This window comes from Antechinus flavipes, chromosome 1, assembly GCF_016432865.1.
Source record: "Antechinus flavipes isolate AdamAnt ecotype Samford, QLD, Australia chromosome 1, AdamAnt_v2, whole genome shotgun sequence".
In the NCBI taxonomy this organism is placed as follows: domain Eukaryota; kingdom Metazoa; phylum Chordata; class Mammalia; order Dasyuromorphia; family Dasyuridae; genus Antechinus; species Antechinus flavipes.
Genome location: NC_067398.1, coordinates 377,954,163 through 377,974,874, shown reverse-complemented (window position 1 = coordinate 377,974,874; position 20,712 = coordinate 377,954,163). Strand labels below are relative to the sequence as shown.

Genomic DNA, 20,712 nt, shown 5'->3' with positions numbered 1-20,712 from the left:
CTGTCAAGGAGACCTCTCTGTTCTTTTAAACAGCTCATGAACAGCCAGAACAATATGCACCTCTGGACCCCCACTCCCAGTTTAAAGCCAGAAGGTTCTCAGAAAGGGGAATTCAAACTGTTAGCACACATCTGCCAGCTTATTTAACTTTCTGATTGTCTTGTGCCTTTGTGCCACCATTGCTTTATCAGCTGAAGGACCTTCTATCCTCTTTCAAACCCCACATCTACATACTATTGATCACTATCCCCTGCCTTTGAAAGCACCAGTTTCTGCTTATCCCTGAAGAGATCACTTTAACTTCCTGGAAGTATAGGTGAGGCACTTTAAGCAGTGCTTTGATGCCTACTCTGTTTCCCATTCTAAGAAGAGTTGTAATATGTTTCCTGTCAGTGATACTATACTACACTAAGAGAGTCTGCCAGGTGGGATACTCTGTAGCCATAATTTATAGTCCCTGCCAACTCTCCTATTCCAACTAAACTATGTCTCATCTCTTCCTCTTAGCTTCCCTGGCTTCCTTAAGGTTTCCTTTCAAGTTCACTTAGTATCTTCCCTCTGTTAATTATCTCCAAATCGCCCTGTATAGATCTTGTATTATGTAGTTGTTTGCATGTTGTCTCTCTCATTACTCTGTGAGTTCCTTAAGAACACAGGCTTTTCTTTTCTTTTCTTTTTTTTGCCATTCTTTGTATTTCCAGTGTTGACATACAATAAGCAGTTAATAAAAGCTAGTTGACTATTTCCTGAATATACTTTACACCTTCCTAACTCCATCCTACTTACTGTGCTGTAATATCCTTCTTTCTCTTTGTCAGTTAAATTATTATCCATCATTTATAATCCAAATTCATATGATGCTTTTGCATCCTTCACGAAGCAAACCTCTTATAATGTCTCTGTTGGGCAGTATAATGGAAGAAGCCCTGGATTAATGTAAATTCAGTTCCCAGATGTGCCAGTTACTGGCTTTGAGATTCTCTGAGCCTCAGTTCCCTTATCTATGAAATGAAGGAGTAGCACTAAATGACCTTCTGAAGGCCCTTCTAGCTTTGATCTCACATAGCACTGTTTTACTCCTATCTATCTCACAGGCCTATCCAAGTAAGTAACTGTACTTATAGTTAACTGTGTATACAAGTTTACCGCTCTGCTAATCTGTAAATTTAATGAGACTGGAAATTATGTCTTACTTAAATTTTGTGTCTCCCTGGTCTCAGGGCAACATATAAGATACTGAAGATAGCAAATATTTATTAAATTAGATACTTTTTAATTAAGTAAATAAAATTTGCTATTCTCCGATCCTTTTCTTTATTCTTTCTTTTTATTTTGAGACTGGTGATTATATGTCTAGTGGTTGGAAAATAACTATTTTGCTGTGGGATGGGATTGTTTATGGTAAGAAATTCATACAACTAAGAGAATGATGAAGTAAGTATTCAAATAGATTCTGATCTTTCTCTCCCATCCTTAAATGTTTCATTAGTTCTGATCCCATCTAAAGAGGCCATTTGGGGTACAGATTAATATTGGAGATGCATTTCTGGTATGAATTGACCCATAGGTCATTCTTATATTATCCATTTACCTATCCATCTGTGGTTTTTAGTTTTGTTTTGTTTTACTTGTGCAAAAGCTAAAGTATCCCTAGGGGGAGAAATCTTTTCAGCCAAATGCTACAGATGAAACAGGCTATAGTGAGCCAATTTAGAATGAACATCAAAGAATGCTATCATATATTCTTTCAGTTAAAACAATCTAGCTCTTTTCAATCATTTTGATTGTTAAGACTATATGATGGAACTGGTTAAAGTATATAGTTTTATATGTACATGTAAATAGATATAGGTATGTGTATCACACATATATAATACATATGCACACATACAAAGCAGAAGACATAATGGATAAAAGGGATGGGCTTGGATCTAAAACCAGTCTTGCCTCATATACTGTGTGACCATAAGCAAGTCATTTAACCTCTCATTGTCTTAGCCAGCCAAGGCTTTTAAGTTACAATTGAGTTATTGTCCTAATTTAAGAGAAAGAATTTGCTTACGTTGATAGACTCACAGAAAATAAAGAAAAAATTTATTAATGTATGTGCAACTGTGTGAGGGTGTGTGTATGTGTGTATATATACATAAATATATATATGTATATATACACACATTACATATATAGATACACATTTACATATGTACCCCAATAAATGCATATTGTATATATGTGTGTATAGTAGATGTGTATATATGTAGACTATGTATAGACATATATATGTGTATATGGAGTTTCTGGTATTTTTCTTCCAAATTTAATCTGTAGAGCTATCAAAAATCAGAATTCTTATTATCAAAGCTCTTGGATTATAAGATCCTGCTAATTTTAATTAAAGAGCTTAGTCACTGTCTGGTATTAGTTTCAGAAGAAGGAGAAAACTGTTGATTCCACCAGTCTTTGGTTCTGCTCTGTTGATCTTGAAACTTCTTTTGCTTTTCTTGGATGTTTGCTTTAACTCCTGGGCCTGACTTCATACAATCATAAAAATGGAGAAGTCAGAAGAATTTTATAAGACATCTACTCCATCTTTTGCCCTCTTCAGTATCTTCCTCAGACCAATCTGCAGCTTCTACTTGACTACCTCCACTCTCAAGAATTTTAACTCCTTCCTAAGACAGCCCATTCATTTGGAAAGACTCAGTATTATTTAGTAATTATTCAGGAACTGAGCTATAGGCAAGTTTTATTCTCTGTAGCTTCTCCCCATTTGGTCCCATTTTGCCCCTCAGGACCAAACAGAATAAGTCTAAAACCTTTTTCACATGACACAAGCATTTTTTACACGGGTCCTGTCATTCCATGACTTCTGGCATTCACCCTGGACTTTGCCCTAGACTGATTCCAACTGATTCCACATAACTGATGCCAGAACGAATCTCTCTCTCTGCTGCAATCTGCTGCCTTTATTTCTGGTGATGAGGTACATCCAATGCCAAAAGTTCATTAATCAGTTTTCTTTAAATCCTTCCTGGAATGTGTTGAATCTAAGTGCTCAAGGAATGAAAATTTTTTGATTAATATCATAATATTTAATGAATGCTTATTTGTAATATCCATAGATTAGAAATATTTTTTACAAGAAACCATAATGCCTCCTTGTCTCTTTTCCTTTCCATAGCTTTGGGCCAGATTATGTTGTATGTAGACGGGATGAATGGAGTCATAAATCATAATGAAACCATTCAATGGCTGTATACTCTCATTGGTTCAAAGGTAAGAGAATGCCAAGGTTATGTATTTCATGTAATGTATAGGCCAAAACCCTTTTTTATACTCAGAAAAAAATCTTGTGTTATTTTGCTTCAGGCTTGCCACAGTAAAAATATAGGAGATTACCTTTTGGATTTTTTTAAATAAGTGCTGAATAAATGAAATGTGACATTTTAAGAATCACTGACTCAGGATTAGTCAGGACCTTCGAAGCCATCCTATTGAATCTAATATTTCTCTGAACGTTAACTTCCTCTGAAATAAACTCAACAAGTTACAATGGAATCTTGGGAGCATTTCTATTGATTTTTATTTCAAGAATTTGTGTGTTTATAATAAAAGTGTTTGCACTTTTGTTTCCTCATCTGTTAAATTATGAACCTTTCTAGATCTAAATATTCTTGGTTTTATGATTTTCAAGTGATTGACTTAATATTTTGATAATAAAATTTTAAAACAGTCATTAGTGACTATATTACTAAATTCTGGATTTCATTGTGATAAATATCCTTCCTTTTGGCCCAGAATCCATATGAATAATTGCCAGGTTACCTTCTGATCTTATTTTCTGTAACCAGAGCCCTACTCTGCTGCCTCTTTCTGGCATAGAAATGATCTTGGGTTCTTAAAGTTTATGCCAGCACAAAACATAAACTCAAGCAGGTCCCACAAAGCTTGAAAGGTTTTGAGGATGTATTTGGCCATAATCTGTCCCCTAAGACTCATCTTAGCTCAGGTATCCGAGAGGCCATTTAATCCAACTCATAAGCATAAAGCAACTCTTTTATGACACAGTAGCAAAGAAGCCCTGCAGCCAATAACAGAAGACCTGTGGTGAAGAGGAACCTACTCTCCCTATGCATCCCACTCTGTAATTGGATCTCTTTGCCTATAAATCCTCTCTTATATCAACTGCACATTTGGCTCTCTGCATCTTCACACATGGTTGTTAGATCGGTCTTTAAAGTCTAAGGAAAACAAGTTGACTTCCTCTTCCCTATGTAAAAACCCTTCAAATATCAAAGAGATATAATTTTCCCCCAGAGGTCTTCAGGCAGAATAACTTTAGCTCCTTCAACCATGGAAAGATCTTGAGACTTCGCACCTTCTTAATTACTTTTTGTATGTCTCCCAGTTCACCAGTGTTCTTGCTCTAAAGTCCTGTTCTTTCGGAACAGATAAGTTGTATATTTCACTCTATGTGTTATAACTAGGAATTGTTCATTCTTTTCTGTCTAAAAATTGTATGTGCCATCATTTAAATGTTGGATACAGATTTAGGTCTGACAGATTTCAAGGTCTATTATTGGGAATAACTCTAGTCTCTTTGATATGAGATTACAAGTTTTATTGTATAATACTATGTTTTTTGCCAAATGGGACACCCATTGATGACTCAACATAGTATTCTAAATATGGTTTTCTGTCATCATTTTCAATTGAAGGAAGTTCATTTTCAAAAAGCTTTCCACAAACTGAAAAATGCCACTTAAAGGTCTTTATTTAGTAAAGAAATATAGCCCTTTGCACTTTTGTTTCCTCATCTGTTAAATTATGAACCTTTCTAGATCTAAATATTCTTGTTTTTATGATTTTCAAGTAAGTGATTGACTTTAAAAAGTTCTTTGCCGGAAATAGTAGCTGGTTGAAGGAAATTCTTCTTCAATTTTAAGTTTCTCTGATTCTTTGGAATCTCAACTTTAAAAAGTCATCCATGAAGCATTAACTAGGTAGGAGAGAAAGAAGAATGATTTATGTAGCTGATATTAAAGAGAGGTACCTGTCACTTTATTTGGAGGAGAAGCCATGAGAAGAATAGGAGATAATAAGAATGCATAAGAGAATTAGATGAAATAAACAGAAGTTAGATAGGAATTAATTGAATTAGCTGGCAGGTAAGCCAGCAAGGGTCATGTGAGTTAATTGAGGCTTACAGCAATGATGAAGAGATAACTGGATAAATGATCATATTCTTCAACATGATAAATGTGTGAGCCAAATATTTTTATTTCAGAGTTACATCTAGTATTTTACACTGCATTGGAGAGAGCTCTGGGCGTGGAGTCAGGAAGACTTCTTTTCATAGGTTCAAATCTGGCCTTAGACATTAACTGTATGACCCTGGGCAAAGCACTTAACTCTGTATGCCTCAGTTTCCTCATCTGTAAAATAAGCTGGAAAAGGAAATGGCAAACCACTCTAGTATCTTTGCCAAGAAAACCTCAAATGAGGTCATGAAGAGTAGAACATGTTTGAAAAATGAGTCAACAACAGTCTTACATTATTCAATGAGATTTTATTTAATTACAGTTCTACATAGGAAGATAATAAAGTTATTCTCACAGGAGCCTCTGAGATATCAGACCTCAAATCTATCTATCTAAAACTAAAATAATAGATAATATAAATTAGTAATCAGTGAAAAGTCCAAAGTGAATGGCCTTAGTTCTATGGTTAAAAACATAAAGTGAGATATACTTGTTATACATTCCTAAAAAAAATTGTTCATATCAAATTACATATTAATTATGGTTGGCTTAGTGCATGAAGACATGGATAAAAGGCTTTAAAGGCCAGGGTTAGGAGCATGTAGTTTAACCTAAGGGCACCAAGGAGTCAATGATGATTATTGAACAGAGGAATGACATGTGCTTTAGAAAGACTGCTTTGTTGTTCATGTGTAAAATAGATTCGAGAAGAAAGGCTATAAGAAAGAAAACCATAAAGGAAGTTATTACAATAGGCCAGGTAATCTAAACTAGGATGGGATCTTGAGTAGAGAAGACAGATTATTTATCAAAAAAAGGAAGAAAATACGTTAATGTACCACTAAAAATAAAAAACCCATAAGACTTCAAAATGAAATTCAGAAGGTGATGTAGATCAACATATTAAAATTACCACATTAAATTTGAAATATGCAAAAGAAAATTAAGCCATACATTGTGGGAATTTATGGTTTTATATACACACTCCTCTTTTTCTGTTGTTCTTAATCTAGGGAAATTTTCATGCTTGCTAGTGTTCCTCAAGTTTATGATAATGCAAGGAAATATATTTATTTGATAAGATCTGATAAATGATTGGCAATGGAGGGTGGAGTTGAGGGTACACGAAAAGCTTGAGCATGTCTGAGATTGTAAACGTAAGGAACTGGAATGATGGTGATGTAATCTACAGAATAGGAAAGAGAGATGCATACATGTATATATATACATATATATACATGCATACATACATATATACACATGCATATATATATATGAGTACCTGGGAATGCTCCACATAGAGATGATCATTTAAACCTCAGTTGCCAGTGAGTTAATCGAGAGAAAGTATAGAAGTCCAGAAGTATGTCTCAGAAAGTACATTATGCCATTAATGGAGTAAGACACGAATGACATATAGCAAAGGAGAATGGAGTGGTCAGATGGGTTGGAAAATCAAGAGAGCTCCATGAATGCTGACAAAGAAAAGACATTCCAAGTAGAGGGCTGGTTAATAATATCAAAAGCTAAATGGAGAGCAAAAAGGATGAGGCCTGAAAAAAGCCATTGCATTTACCACAAAGAGCTTTTTAGTGACTTTAGATAAAACAAGTTCAATGTGATTAAAAAAAAAAAGTTGGAAGCCAGATTGCAAGAGATTGAAAAATGAATGAGTCAAAGTTGGAGAAGTAGAGAGGTAAATTTAGACTTAATGTTGGGAGACTGAGGGATGGGGAGGTAGTTCCTAACATTCAGAATTATCCAAAAGTAGAATGAATGAATTTCCTGAGGAGGGAGTGATTTGCACATCATTGAAGGCTTTTAAGCAAAGATTGAAAGATCATTCATGGGCAATAAAAAGAAGATCCTTGTTCAGGTACAGACAGGTTGGACTAGATAGTGTCTGGGGCCCTTTATAACTCTGGGATGCTTTGATTTTATAATCGCTAAGGTCATCTTTAGTCTCTTATAGTTTAAAAACCTATAAATATATGTGTTTTTAGCACCACAGGATTGAATGTTAAAAGGGACCATAGAGATTACTTAATCTAACTCTTCATAGAACTAAATTCCTTTATTTTCTCTGAGAATATGGATACAGTACTGATTTTTTTGTTCACTAATACAGTGCATTTATTTTTTAAAATATTGAACTGTATACATAACTGTATATATACTGAAGTATATACATAAGCTGTGGCTAATATTTGTTATTACCCATTATGGTCAGGCTAGAGAATTCTTTGAATTTCAATGTGAATAAAATACAATGAACACAATTTGTATAATTTTGTACTTTTGTCTGTATTCCAACCTTTCCTGTAAGTACATGTTTAGTTAAACTGTTCTCATCTCAGGTTGGTATTTCTGGATTTTTTTGTTCATTTCCTCAGGCTGTGTTGATGGTATGGGGCATCCCTGTGAGCAAAAGTAGAGAATATGTAGCGTTAGGAAGACATGGGGAGAACAGAAAGAATGTGGTTTTTTATATGTTTGTCTTCTTTCATTTCTGTCTAAACTAGCCTCTGTTCTACTCTGGGATCTCAGGCTTGAGTCTAATTAAGCTGTGTGTGTGTGTGTGTGTGTGTGTGTGTGTGTGTGTGTGTGTGAGAGAGAGAGAGAGAGAGAGAGAGAGAGAGACAGAGAGAGACAGAGAGAGGAAAAGAGAGAGGGGGGGAAAGAGAGAGAGGGAGAGAGAGAAGAAAAGAGAGAGAGAAGAGAGAGAGAGAAGAGAGAGAGAGAGGAAAAGAGAGAGAGAAGAGAGAGAGAGAGGGAGAGAGAGAGAGAGAGAGAGAAGTACTAGAGGGAAGAAGGAGGAAGGAGAAATGTTAGAAGCTGAAAGGAAAGACAAATTCTATGTGTGTGTGTGAGAGAGAGAGAGAGAGAGACAGAGAGAGAGAGAGAAGAGAGAGAGAGAGAGAGGAAAAGAGAGAGAGAGGAAAAGAGAGAGAAATACTAGAGGGAAGAAGGAGGAAGGAGAAATGTTAGAAGCTGAAAGGAAAGACAAATTCTATGTGTGTGTGTGTATGTGTGTGTGTGTGTGTGTGTGTGTGTGTGTGTGTGTGTGAGAGAGAGAGAGAGAGAGAGAGAGAGAGAGAGGAAAAGAGAGAGAGAGAAAAGAGAGAGAGAGGAAAAGAGAGAGAGAGGAAGAGAGAGAAGAGAGAGAGAAAGGAAGAGAGAGAGAGAGAGAGAGAAGTACTAGAGGGAAGAAGGAGGAAGGAGAAATGTTAGAAGCTGAAAGGAAAGACAAATTCTCTGTGTGTGTGTGTGTGTGTGTGTGTGTGTGTGTGTGTGTGTGTATGATGAAATACTTTTTCTAGTCTCTCTTTTACTTATTTAATTTAGTTTAATAAAAAATAAAAAGTTCAAATAAAACACTTTTCCTGGCATTATAGTACTTAACCTTAATATTATTCAGTATCACTATTTTGTTAGAAGTTATGAATTTGCAGTCATAGTGAATTATAGGTTTTTAAAGGTAAAAGGTTATTTATATTTTGGTTGCTTTTAAAAATGTTTAATTTTATGTGATTAAAAATCAGCTCTGAGAAAAAGGAAAAATGATACTTGTATTAGAGAGTTAAAAGATGTTTATTAAAATAATTTTTTAAACATGTTTTTATGGTTTTCTTTAAAAGGCCTTTTTCCTGTCATTAATAGTTTTTCAGAAATCTTAATTCATTCTGGGCTTAGCTGTTCATAAAGTCTTACAGTTCATGCTGGATTTTCCATTATTTTTCTATTACAAGGTCCTCCAGTAATTTTTCACATGTCTTTTGAGTATTTGGGCTAATTAGAGAGTTTCCTGTGCGGCCACATAGATTTCTTTAGCAACCTTTCCCTTTCTCTTTCTCTTAAAATACACTCAAATAAAAGCATAATGGTAGTAAAGTTTAATGTCATTTTATGGTTTATGTCTGAAAAATAGTTCACTTCATGACAACAATAAATATGTACAAGGCAATTTGGAATGAAAGTTTATATTCATTTTACTTCATTTAAGATGCAAACTATTAAGTAAAATTAATATGAACTGTTTTATAATATTTTCAATACTTCTATATTAGTAGAAGAGGAGGAGAAAGCAAGATATTTAACATTTTCTAAATATTCCCACAAGGGATTCATAGCACTCTGATTTATGACAAGACATGTCATAACTTCAATATAACTATTGACTTTTTGGTATTTCTTACCAATATATCTAGAAAATATTTTTCTTAAAGAAAACACCTGCCTTCCTCTGAATATTTTTAGATATACTGTCATGAAACCACTTAAAAGCTCTGTTCAAAACGCATGTTTTTTTTCACTTTTTCAATGAGTATTTTTGAATGCTTGGGTGTACAGTACTGATATTTGTAGAAAAAGAGTGTGAGACCAAAAACCCCATTGTGGGGGGAAAAAAAAAGATTAAATCTTAGATGAGCTAAGATAGACACTGATTAAATACTTGAGTAGCTAAATAAGGCAGCAAGCCATTTCTAAGATACAAACAGTAAAGTTTATGCATCTCTTACACACAGTTACTTGTCCATTATCCCCATCTCCTTTCCCTGTCCCCATGGCTAGGAAACTTTGCTCCCCAACTTTAAAATGTGTACTTTAAGGGAGCCATTCTAACCACCATGCTATCTTAATTGATGCTGCCATCTAGTGTCCATCTCAGGGTAAAGTAGTAAGTTGAAATGAGAAAAACAGGACAAGAATGGAAAATATGCCCAAGAAATAGGAACTAAAAAGTTTTCAGGGTGGCAGGAGATTTTTTCTTTTCTTTTTCTTTTTTTTTTTTTTGGCAAAGCAATAAGGGTTAAATGACTGAAACTGCATTTGAACTCGGGACTATCTGACTCCAAAACCGGTGCTCTACTCTCTGCACCACCTAGCTATCCCAGCGCTTTACTAATTAGTAATATGGTGAAGATCAATATCCATATAATTAATATAAACAAAAGCTCTGGGGACTGGAGAGGTCTTCTGTAATTTTTAAGAAATAAAAGGGTCCTGAGACCAAAAAATGTGAGAACTGCTGAGCTACAATTTAAAGAAAGATATGGATAGATAGATAGACAGACAGACATAGATATAGATGTATAGATATAGATAAATATATAGATAGATATAGATATACAGATATATCTATATATCTCAAAGCTAGGTTGGCAATTGGAAATCAGAAAGAGAAAAGCAACATGTTAGACTGAGCAAGATAGTGGAGTCTGCATCCAGGCAGTATTTGAGAAGCAGGTATAAGGTAAAAGAAGCAAGAAGACTGTTATCAAGGTGACTTCTTAACCAGACAAATTGTTACTTGGTTGGTATAACCAACTCTATTAATCGCAAGTGACCATCGTGGTCTATGTTAGGAAGCTGATCAGGAAACTAACTGGGCCAGAATAAAAAGTTGGAGGGATAAAATTAAAACTGACACTGACATGGGGAAACAACATACATGAAATAGGAGAGAAGGGAAAATAAAAATGAATATAATGGGGTAGGGAAAAGACAGAAATGACTATATTAAATGAGTATATGTTGAAGCATAATGAGATTTAAGATTTGTGGTTGTTCAGTCAATTAGTTCTAACTCTATGTGACTGACATCTTGGTAAAGATACTGTAGGGATTTGCCATTTCCTTCTCTACTATATTTTATAGAAGAGGAAACTGAGGCAAATAGGGTGAAATGACTTGTCCAAGCTCATATAGCTATTAAGTTTCTGAGGTGAGATTTGAATTCAGTTCCTCCTAACTTCAGGTCTGGAACTCTTATCTAGTGTGCCATCTAAATGTCCCTTGATGTGAATAGGATAATTTTAAATACCAGATTAAAGACTTTGGATTTGAAACGATAAGCTATAGAATTGACCTGGTCTCTGGACAGAACTCTAACCAGAAGGGGATAAGATCAGAAAAGGCATCTGTCCTCCATTGTAGAAGCAAAACAACTTAACACTTAATTAGTAGAGATAATTAACTAAAATAGGAATCTTCTATGTACCTTTATTAGTGTAAGCTTCCCCTACCCAGAGAAACAGCGCCCTGTCAACATGTTTGAGATTTTTTCACTGTGTCATTGTATGCCTTCCACAGCCCTTGTTTTCTTTCACCCTGCCTCCAATAAGGGCATGTTTATGCCAATTGCTCCAGGGGCAGTTTGTGGTGCTTGTCCCAGGTGGAAAGATTCCTAGTTATGATTCTGTTTTTGGAAGCTCTTTCAGACCATCAGGCCAACCTAGAATTACCTGTGATCTCCATGCCTCCCCAGCACACACACACACACACACACACACACACACAGAGAGAGAAAGAGACACACACAGAGAGATCAAGACACAGAGAGAGACACACACACATACACACACAGACAGAAAGACAGAGACAGACAGAGAAAGACACACAGACAGAGACACAGAGAGATAGAGAAACACAGAGACAAACAGAGATAGAGACAGAGACAGAGAGAAAGACAGAGAGAGAGAGAGAGAGAGAGAGAGAGAGAGAGAGAGAGAGAGAGAGAAGGAGGGAAGGAGGGAGGAAACAAAGGAGGGAGAAAAGGAGGAAGAGGAGAAGGAAAGAAAAGGAGGAAGGGAAGGAGGCAGAAAAAGAGGAAGGGAAGAAGGGATATAGAAAGAGAGACAAATTCAGAGACAGAGAGATACAGAGATAGAGACAGGCAGGGGAGAAAAAAGAGACAGAGTCAGAGAGAGAGAGAGAGAGAGAGAGAGAGAAGAGAGAGAGAGAGAGAAGGAGGGAAGGAGGGAGGAAACAAAGGAGGGAGAAAAGGAGGAAGAGGAGAAGGAAAGAAAAGGAGGAAGGGAAGGAGGCAGAAAAAGAGGAAGGGAAGAAGGGATATAGAAAGAGAGACAAATTCAGAGACAGAGAGATACAGAGATAGAGACAGGCAGGGGAGAAAAAAGAGACAGAGTCAGAGAGAGAGAGAGAGAGAGAGAGAGAGAGAGAGAGAGAGAGAGAGAGAGAGAGAGAGAGAGAGAGACGGGGGGGGGAAGGGAAGAGGGGAAGGGAGATATGAATTGAATCTAGAAGGGCAGGACAGAACTTCAAAGCTTCATATGACACAAAGACATTATATTGCCTCAAGATAGAGCACACCCTCTTGTCTTACATTTGAGTTCATATTTTCTATACTAAAAATTACCAACATATTGATATATCAGCTGAACCCAAGGAAAGCAGAGACCTAGTCTGAGCTTTTCCAGATACTTTAGAGAGGGAGTTCCTAACTAGACTTACCCTAGTTAGGTCTATATGTCTTCATGTTCTCATGGTTTCTAGAACATGGAATTGCAGTATGTAAATGTTTCTTTTCTTTTTAAACTCAAAAATATATCTCCCTGTTCTTACAACTTAGAATTTATGCTTAAAGTAGCATTATGTATTCCCACATCCATAACAGCTTTACACTTCTTAGCAATTCTCCCCCTTCCCCATTTCACTGTGTAATTGATGATGTTAATTTTTCCCCTATTTCATATTGGAAGCTGCTGCAGTTTCCCTCAAGAGATTTGAAACTCCTTTTTGGCTTTATTTTCAATGGAAAATGGAAATTAATCCATTTTCAAACTGATGCTGGGTGACCTCAGAAGACTGAGTGGAATGTTCAGCCTAGGTTGATTAAAGATTTATATCTCACATACTGTTTTAATTTTTCCTAGTTTTGTCTTTGACTGGTCTGGATATTGCCTTTGCTTTTGTGAGACTTAGTTTTTATATTCATTTGACAGTCACCTTTGATGACTCCATATGACATCAGGAAAACTGGCAGATTTTTTTTACAACTGCTAAAGATTATAAAATTGACATTGGCATAGTCAGAATCATGCTGGTTAAGCAGGTATATCATCATAATTGGTTTCACTATAGTTAGTATAGCTGTATATGAAACAACTATTTCTATTTCTAAAATACAATGAAATGTTCACCTGAAATGAAAAACCATGTCTGAGCCTAGTTACATAATTTAACCCTCATTCCCTCAAAAGAAAAAAAGAATAATCATATTCCAATCATGGCAATATTGGATTAAAAAGGAGGAGTAATAGGACTGTAGAAAGAAATAGCAGAATTACAAGGAAGAAGGGGAGAAATGGGCAGATGCAATGGAAATATGGGAGTAATAAAGAAAAAGGAAAAATAAGGGAAACGGGGAAGAGAGAGACAGACAGACAGACAGAAAGAAGGAAAATAGACAAGGGCATAGAGAAGGGCATAAAAATAAAGAGATTAGGAGAGAGGAAAGAAAAAAGGAAGAGTGAAAAGGGAAAAGAGAAAAAGGAAAAAATAAAGATAGATGTCATAATATATACACTATAAGTTGCATGTGTAATTATTGTGATTATGTATTATACATCTATACATATATAATTATATGTTTTAGGTATGTTTCTACATAAGTTGACTATATATGTTAAGGTTGTTCAGCCAGTCTTGTTGGCTGTTCTGCTTACTGCTGACACACATATGCTGACATAATTATATATATATATATATACAATGTATTATACAAATTCTTCATATGTACATATTTAATGTGTAGTATGGACTCATGTATGTGTATGAATAAGTATGCATATTTACATATTCATACACACATTCTGGGAGGATTTCTTTTCTTATCTTCTTTTGCATTCCTTTCCTTCCTCCCTTTTTCAATTTCTCCTATCCTTTCTCCCTGCTTAGCTCTTTAGTATAGTGAGGAAGGTTGTTTAGTCATTTAATTTTGTTCCCCAGCTTACTAAGGAATCACTAACCAAATGGATTTTCCATTATTATGTTCCTTTTCCCCTACTCTAAAAAGTAATACCAAAAGATTTGAAATTATCTGTTTTAAAAAAATCCTCAGACTCCCATCTGATATAGCTCTTTGGAAAAATAACAATGTTACATCAATATTTCTTCTCTGGGAATGTTTCTTCCCCCACTCCAGATGCTTATTCACAATGCTCTTTTTAAAAGTTTTTTATTTGTCTTCTGTTTCTTAAATTATTCCATTTATCCCCAGTATCTTTCCCTCTCCTCTTCCTAGAAAGCTATCCCATATAATAAAGAGTATTATTATATTTATTATTCATTATATATTATTATATTAAAGAGAGGGATAAATCAGCACAACTGATTCATTGGGGAAAAAATGCAAAAGTATCTATAATGTCCAACCTCCTATACTATGCACCTCTCACCTCCACAAAGGAGTGAGTTGAGGCTTTCTTTTTATATTTCTTCATTTAAGACATGTTTGATCTTTATATATTTGTTACAATCACTTTTGATTTTGAGAGGAATATAGTTCTTTCCATTTATATTGTAGTTATTGTATATGTTGTTTTCAACTTCATTCCACATCAGGTTTAAGTAGATCTTTCTGGGCTTTGCTGTATCTCACTTAGATCATTTCTTACAACATAATAATATTGCATTACATTCAGGTACCATCTGATTTGTACATTGATTTCCCAACTGATGGACATCTATTTTGTTTCCAATTCTTTACTTTTACAAAAAGTGCAACTATACAAATTTTGTTGTATAAAGAGATTGTCTTCTTGTTGATAGCCTCTTTGAGGAATAAACCCAGTAATAGACTCTCTGGATCAAAGATTATGGATATGTTAGTCTTTATTTGCAAATTTCAAGTTTCCTTCCAAAAATAATTGTGCCATTCCATAGCTTCACCAACAAAGTATAGTTCTCCTATCCTTCCACAATCCCTTTAACATTGAATATTGCCATTTGGGGGAGATGGTCTTTGCCAATTTGCAGGGTATCAAGTGAAACCTCGGGATCACTTGGATTTGTATTTCCCCTTTATTAGTGATTTGGAGCACTCTTTCATGTGGTTGTGAATACTCTGCAATTCTTTTGCGAAGTGTTCACAGTTTTTTCCCTGAGGCAATTGGGATTAAGTGACTTGCCCAGGGTCACACAGCTAGAAAGTGTTAAGTGTCTGAAGTTGGATTTGAATTTAGGACCTCCTGACTTCTGGGCTGGTGCTCTAGCCATTGTGCCATCTAGCTGCCCCTAACTGTTCACATTTTCTAGCAGCTCTTAATTTTATTTAAAAAGACAACATAGAATTGGAGTTGAGGAGCTGAGTTCAAATTTGGCCTTGGACATTTAACATTTCCTTGCTGTGTGACCCTGGGCAAGTCACTTGCTTCAGTTACCTCACTACCCCCCCCCAAAAAAAAAAAAAAAAAGGCAGGGGAGGTAAGAAAGACAGTCTATCTGAAACTATTTATTGTACTATTTATTTGTAACAGTTTCTTTCATTCTTTCTCTAAATGTGCACACACACACACACACACACACACACACACACGCATGTACATGTGCCAGATTTCAGAGTGGCAGGTGGATACAAACAAACCTTAAATAAATGAATTAATTAACCAAATGGAATGTATTTACAATGTGGTCTCAAAGAAATCATTTCTGATTTTTAAAATTTGAAAAATATAAATTCCTCTGAGCCACCTAACACTGACTGGCAAAAATTAATTTTATGGAAAGAGCATATAGTAACTCCTTTTTTTTATAAAGAACTAAATAAAAACGTTTTTACCTTAGAAAAAGAAAAGGCATTTTTACGTGTTTGTCTTTTGACGATATGTTATTTGAGAACAAGGACTTGTTTTTCACAGGTTATATATCTACCCAGCCACATATAATAAGTACTTTAAGATTATGGAAATGATAATAAAACACAATATGTTTCCATGGTTCAAATTAAATTAAGAAATTAGGGTAGCCAGAGCTCCCAGAATTTTCTCCTCGAAGAGTCAAATTTCCCTTAATAAGAAGGATTAACCTCAAGATCCTGGGTTTTGTTGTTGTTGTTGTTTTGTTTGTTTTGGTGTGCGTTTTTTTTTTTTTTTTGTCTCAAATAGGATGAGAATTGGTCATTGAATTTCAGTGTTGAAGAAATAATGTAATCCCATTTTTATCATAATCTATTTTCTTTCCATGAACAAAGAAGAGCAACAAAATGTGATTTTATAGTGTTGCCAAAGGGCATTTACACAATGCATACTTGCAGATATGTGAAACCAAGAAGCAGGGAGAAAAGTGTTGACTTTTGCAAGCAAATCATTATTATTTCAAAAGAAAAATAAAGACTGAGCATAGTGTCTACTCACAATATTCCATGTGGAAGCCATGCCTGAAGAACAGATTCCATGACGAGAAAAACTGCCTTCTTTATTAATGAATTTGCTATGTTTATTGATGTTATTTTCTTTCTTCTGTGAAACTGAGGCCCCAACACAATTTTTTAAATATTATTTACCTTATTCTTAAGCTTTTATTTATTCCTCTTCTCTCTCTTCATTACATATATGTGTGTGTGTATGTGTGTGTGTGTGTACCTACACACATACACATATACATCTTCACATAAGAATGAATGTATATCTTAAGAGCAGCAACCTCCTAGACTTAAATAAATATATTAGAAAAACCTAGATTCAAATCTCATTCCAGGCACTTGACTATAAATAAAATATTTGACCTTTGTCAACTTCAATGTACTCCTTTGTAAAATGGAATAATAACATCTAAAGTTTGTTAAGAATCAAACAAGGTAATATATGTGAAGCACTTTGCTAAATTTGAAACACTATATAAATGTCAATTGTTATTATTAATAACAATGAAACTAAGATTATTTATCATCTATGTAGTGGTTTTCAAACTTTTGTTCTTAGTATCTTTATACTATTAAAAAATTATTGAGAATCTATCCAAAGAGTTTTTGTTTATATGGGTTATATTGATAGATATTCACTATATTAGAAATAAAAAGCTAATTTTGAATTTGTAGACCTTCCTAAAAGGTTTTAGAAACTTCCAGGATTCTCTGGACCCTACTTTGAGTACCAGCTATGAAAAAGAACACAGCCAGAGTTATCTTTAACTGATCACTAAAATTATGTTCTTTTCAATTCTGGAAACATATCATCAATTATTCAACTTTGAAATGTTTCCATCAAATATAAGATTTAAAGTAGTTCTCTCAGGAAAGAAACTTCTTCATTTTCTTTCTTAGTGTACATACGAAAAATAAACTATCTCCAGAATGATGCAAGCTAATAGTGTCTCAAAATTAACACAATGCTGGACACACTAAACTATTGCCTTGTTTTTGTTACTGTTTTTGGCAATCAGGGTTAAGTGATTTGCCCAGAGTCACATAGGTAGTAAGTGTCTGAGACCACTGACTCTAACGACTGTTGCAATATCCATTGTGCCACCCAACTGTCCCCTCTGACTATTGCTTATTAGAGCTAAAGTAATACATATAGTCTCAATGGAAAAGCTAATAAAGTTGTTGTTACAAAATATCAGCCAGTTGGTTCATGTAGGACCATAGCAGGAACTAAGTAATAATAAAATGGACTTGAAGGTTTGTGTTTTAGGGACTTGGAAACCACTGAAGTTTTTCTTTAGGGGTGTGTCTTTTATAGCTAATCATTTATTCCATTTTAGATGGAAGGGAAATTATAGATCATGTTTGTAGATAAACTAGGTAAATGATAGACTTTGCAGCTATATCTCACTAGATTGATGTTAATTTATTAATCCATACACATTGGCTGTGATTTTCAGCAATTTGTCTCTCCATATTGTTCAGAAGGATATCATGAGAGACTTTTTTCTCAAATGCCTTGTTGCATTAAAAATGTAACAAATCTATAGCATATATAGTGTATTTAATTTGTACTTTAACATTTTTAACATGTATTGGTCAACCTGCCATCTGGGGGAGGGAGTGGGGGAAAGGAGGGGAAAAATTGGAACAAAAGGTTTGGCAATTGTTGATGCTGTAAAATTACCCATGCATATAACTTGTAAATAAAAAGCTATAATAAAAAAAATAAATCTATAGCATCTCTCATCTGTCAGTCAATAAGAAAGGAAAATGAGGTGAATCTGCATTGATTGAATAAGAAAATAAAATGAAATGAATCTGTGTAGACTATCAATGATCACTCTTTTCTAAGTGTTCACAAGCCATGTATTTAAAATTATTCACAGTAGAAATGAACACTAATTTCAAGCTTGCTCAGAAGTCAATTTCTGTAATCATTTACCTTTTCCCCATTTTTAAAGAAAAGTTAGAACATATGCCAGTTTTTAGTATTTTAGAACCTCTCCCATTCTCCGTAATCTTTCTATAATCACTAAAAGCAGTGATAAAAGTTGTTTGAACAATATGTTAAATTATAAATAATGTTGTACTTTACATATATGGCAAAAGTAAATTTTATTTTTTTTTTGCTGATTTTTTGCTGCTGTGAATCGATTATATTATTATTTTACATATAACTTTTTTGAGATTTCAAAGTTATTTTCATGAATTTTTACTCCTTAAAATTATTCTATAATTTAATAACTTTGACTTAAGAAATAGTATTCAGTAAGTCAGTCGTCATTAGACTTCCTAAATATGGATTGAGGGAAAAAATTATGAGGAAAGTGCAAGTTTAGTTGTAATTATAAGAACAAGAGGGCAACCAGAAAATCAAATGAAATCTTAGGCAGCATTAAAAGATATATAGTAGTCTGAATAAGGAAAGCTTTAATTTTATTGTCTTACATTTCTGCTTACATCATCTCTCTAGTTGTTCAATTCTGGGAGTTTAATTTTAGGAAAGGCAGACAAATTGTTGTATTGACTGGATGAAGTTGGCCAGAATATTGAGGGGGATTGGAAAACCTGTCATAAGAGAATAGGTGGAAGAAATAGGGAATGTGAGGAAGAACATATGAAGTAGACATTGTAACTTTCTTCAAATATTTGAATAGCTCTTACGTAGAAGAGGGAATTGCTTTTTTCTGCTTGGCACAAGAAGATAGAAGAAAGAAGAGTGGGTGAGAGTTGTTATTCATCCTTTGTTCCTGAAGAGAACTTATAATATCAGAAACTATTTAAGTACTGATGCAAAGGAAAACTAAATTGCCCTACACAATTTAATTTTGTGATCATGTAGTCACTTAAGATTGTCTTGGTTATAAATCCAATAGAATTTGTTTTTTAAAAAATTAAATTTATTTGTATAGTAATAATATTGACCCAAAACAGACCCTTAGAATTTGTCCCAGTCTGTTACAGCAAACTTAGAACTTTGCATAGAAGAAACTAGCCATTGAAGCAAAAACCAAAAGGTCTTTATTTAGTAATATTATGACTCACACAAGGGAAGATTTGGTGTTAACTTGAGATACCCAGAGGGAGACAGGATGAAAGGAAAGAAGAGGAAGGATACCTTGTGATCACAGTCACCTAAGGAGTATATGTGCTTCACTAAACCAGTAGGGAAGTCAAGGAGTTTGGGAAAAATCATTTTGAAGATGTGGCTGGAGAAGGAAGAGGATTGATGATTATGTAAGAAACTCTCTCCAGAACCAGCATCCAGGTTATGACAGACTCTCTCCCTTTCTCTTAGTTGGAGGCAGGCACATCTGGGATATCCCATACAGCAGGACTGTTTGATGATACAGAAGAGCATCGAGAGTTTTAAAGGAAAAGGGAACAGGAAATGTATAATTGTTTCTTGACTCTGATATTACTAGTAGGTTTAAGTCAATTAGCTAGTAAGCTGTAAGTTTGCAGCAAAAAAAGACTTTAGATTTTAGGGGGAGTGTTCTAAGTAAGGGACAGGATGAGGATACTAAAAAGGAGGTGAGCTTTACTGTTGTAAAAAGCCCTATACTCAAGAAACAAGAGGATTTTTTGGACCACCACAGTTTTTGTTTTTCTCAATTCACTTCCAAGTGACCTGAATTAACACTGCACCAAGAATATTCCCAGACTTCTTCAGCAGAATTAGCTTTGTTAATCCACGGATCTTCTTACTCTGGCAAGGGCACATCTTGGCAGATTTAATTCAATAAGTCACATATGTATAAATTTATTTTTTCAAAAAGGAAAGGGGTATATCTTATATTTATTGTACAGGATTAAGATGTACTTTGCACAATTTTTTGGAAAAAAACAAATATGTTAATCTACCCGATAACACCTTTAACTTGAGAGTTTCTATTACAAAAATACTAATATGGAAACAAACTATGCATCTCCCTTCTCTGGTAGAAAGTAAACTCCTTGTAGTTAGGAACAGTTTCATTTTGATTTTTATGTACCTAGCATCAGTCACAAGATATATTTGTTGATTCACTTATTAATTAAGCTTAAAGATGATAAAGAGCCTATTCTGACAGATAGTATAGAGATTGCCAGTACAAGTTCTCCTTAGTTATGGCTCTTCCCATTTTCAGATCTCATTTCTGACTACCCTATCCTCCTTCTAGTGTAAGTCAGACTGTCCCTGAGATTCTGGGTTCTTTTAGATAAATTTTTGTACTTTATTACTCTCTCTTGACTCTAGGATACCTTCTTAGCCATTTTAAAACCATGCCTTTTCATTTATCC

The 20,712-nt window shown here is 34.6% G+C and overlaps 1 protein-coding gene across 8 annotated transcripts in view; it reads left to right on the top strand.

Annotated features, from left to right (window-relative positions):
* The window catches only part of FHOD3 (formin homology 2 domain containing 3), a 652,613-nt gene that overhangs the window by 382,637 nt on the left and 249,264 nt on the right, over positions 1-20,712 (top strand). For all 8 annotated transcript variants that reach the window (XM_051969747.1, XM_051969754.1, XM_051969753.1 and 5 more), the window contains exon 6: positions 3,182-3,276. In XM_051969747.1, coding sequence (XP_051825707.1) covers positions 3,182-3,276 — 95 coding nt within the window. The remainder of the gene's footprint in view (positions 1-3,181; positions 3,277-20,712) is intronic.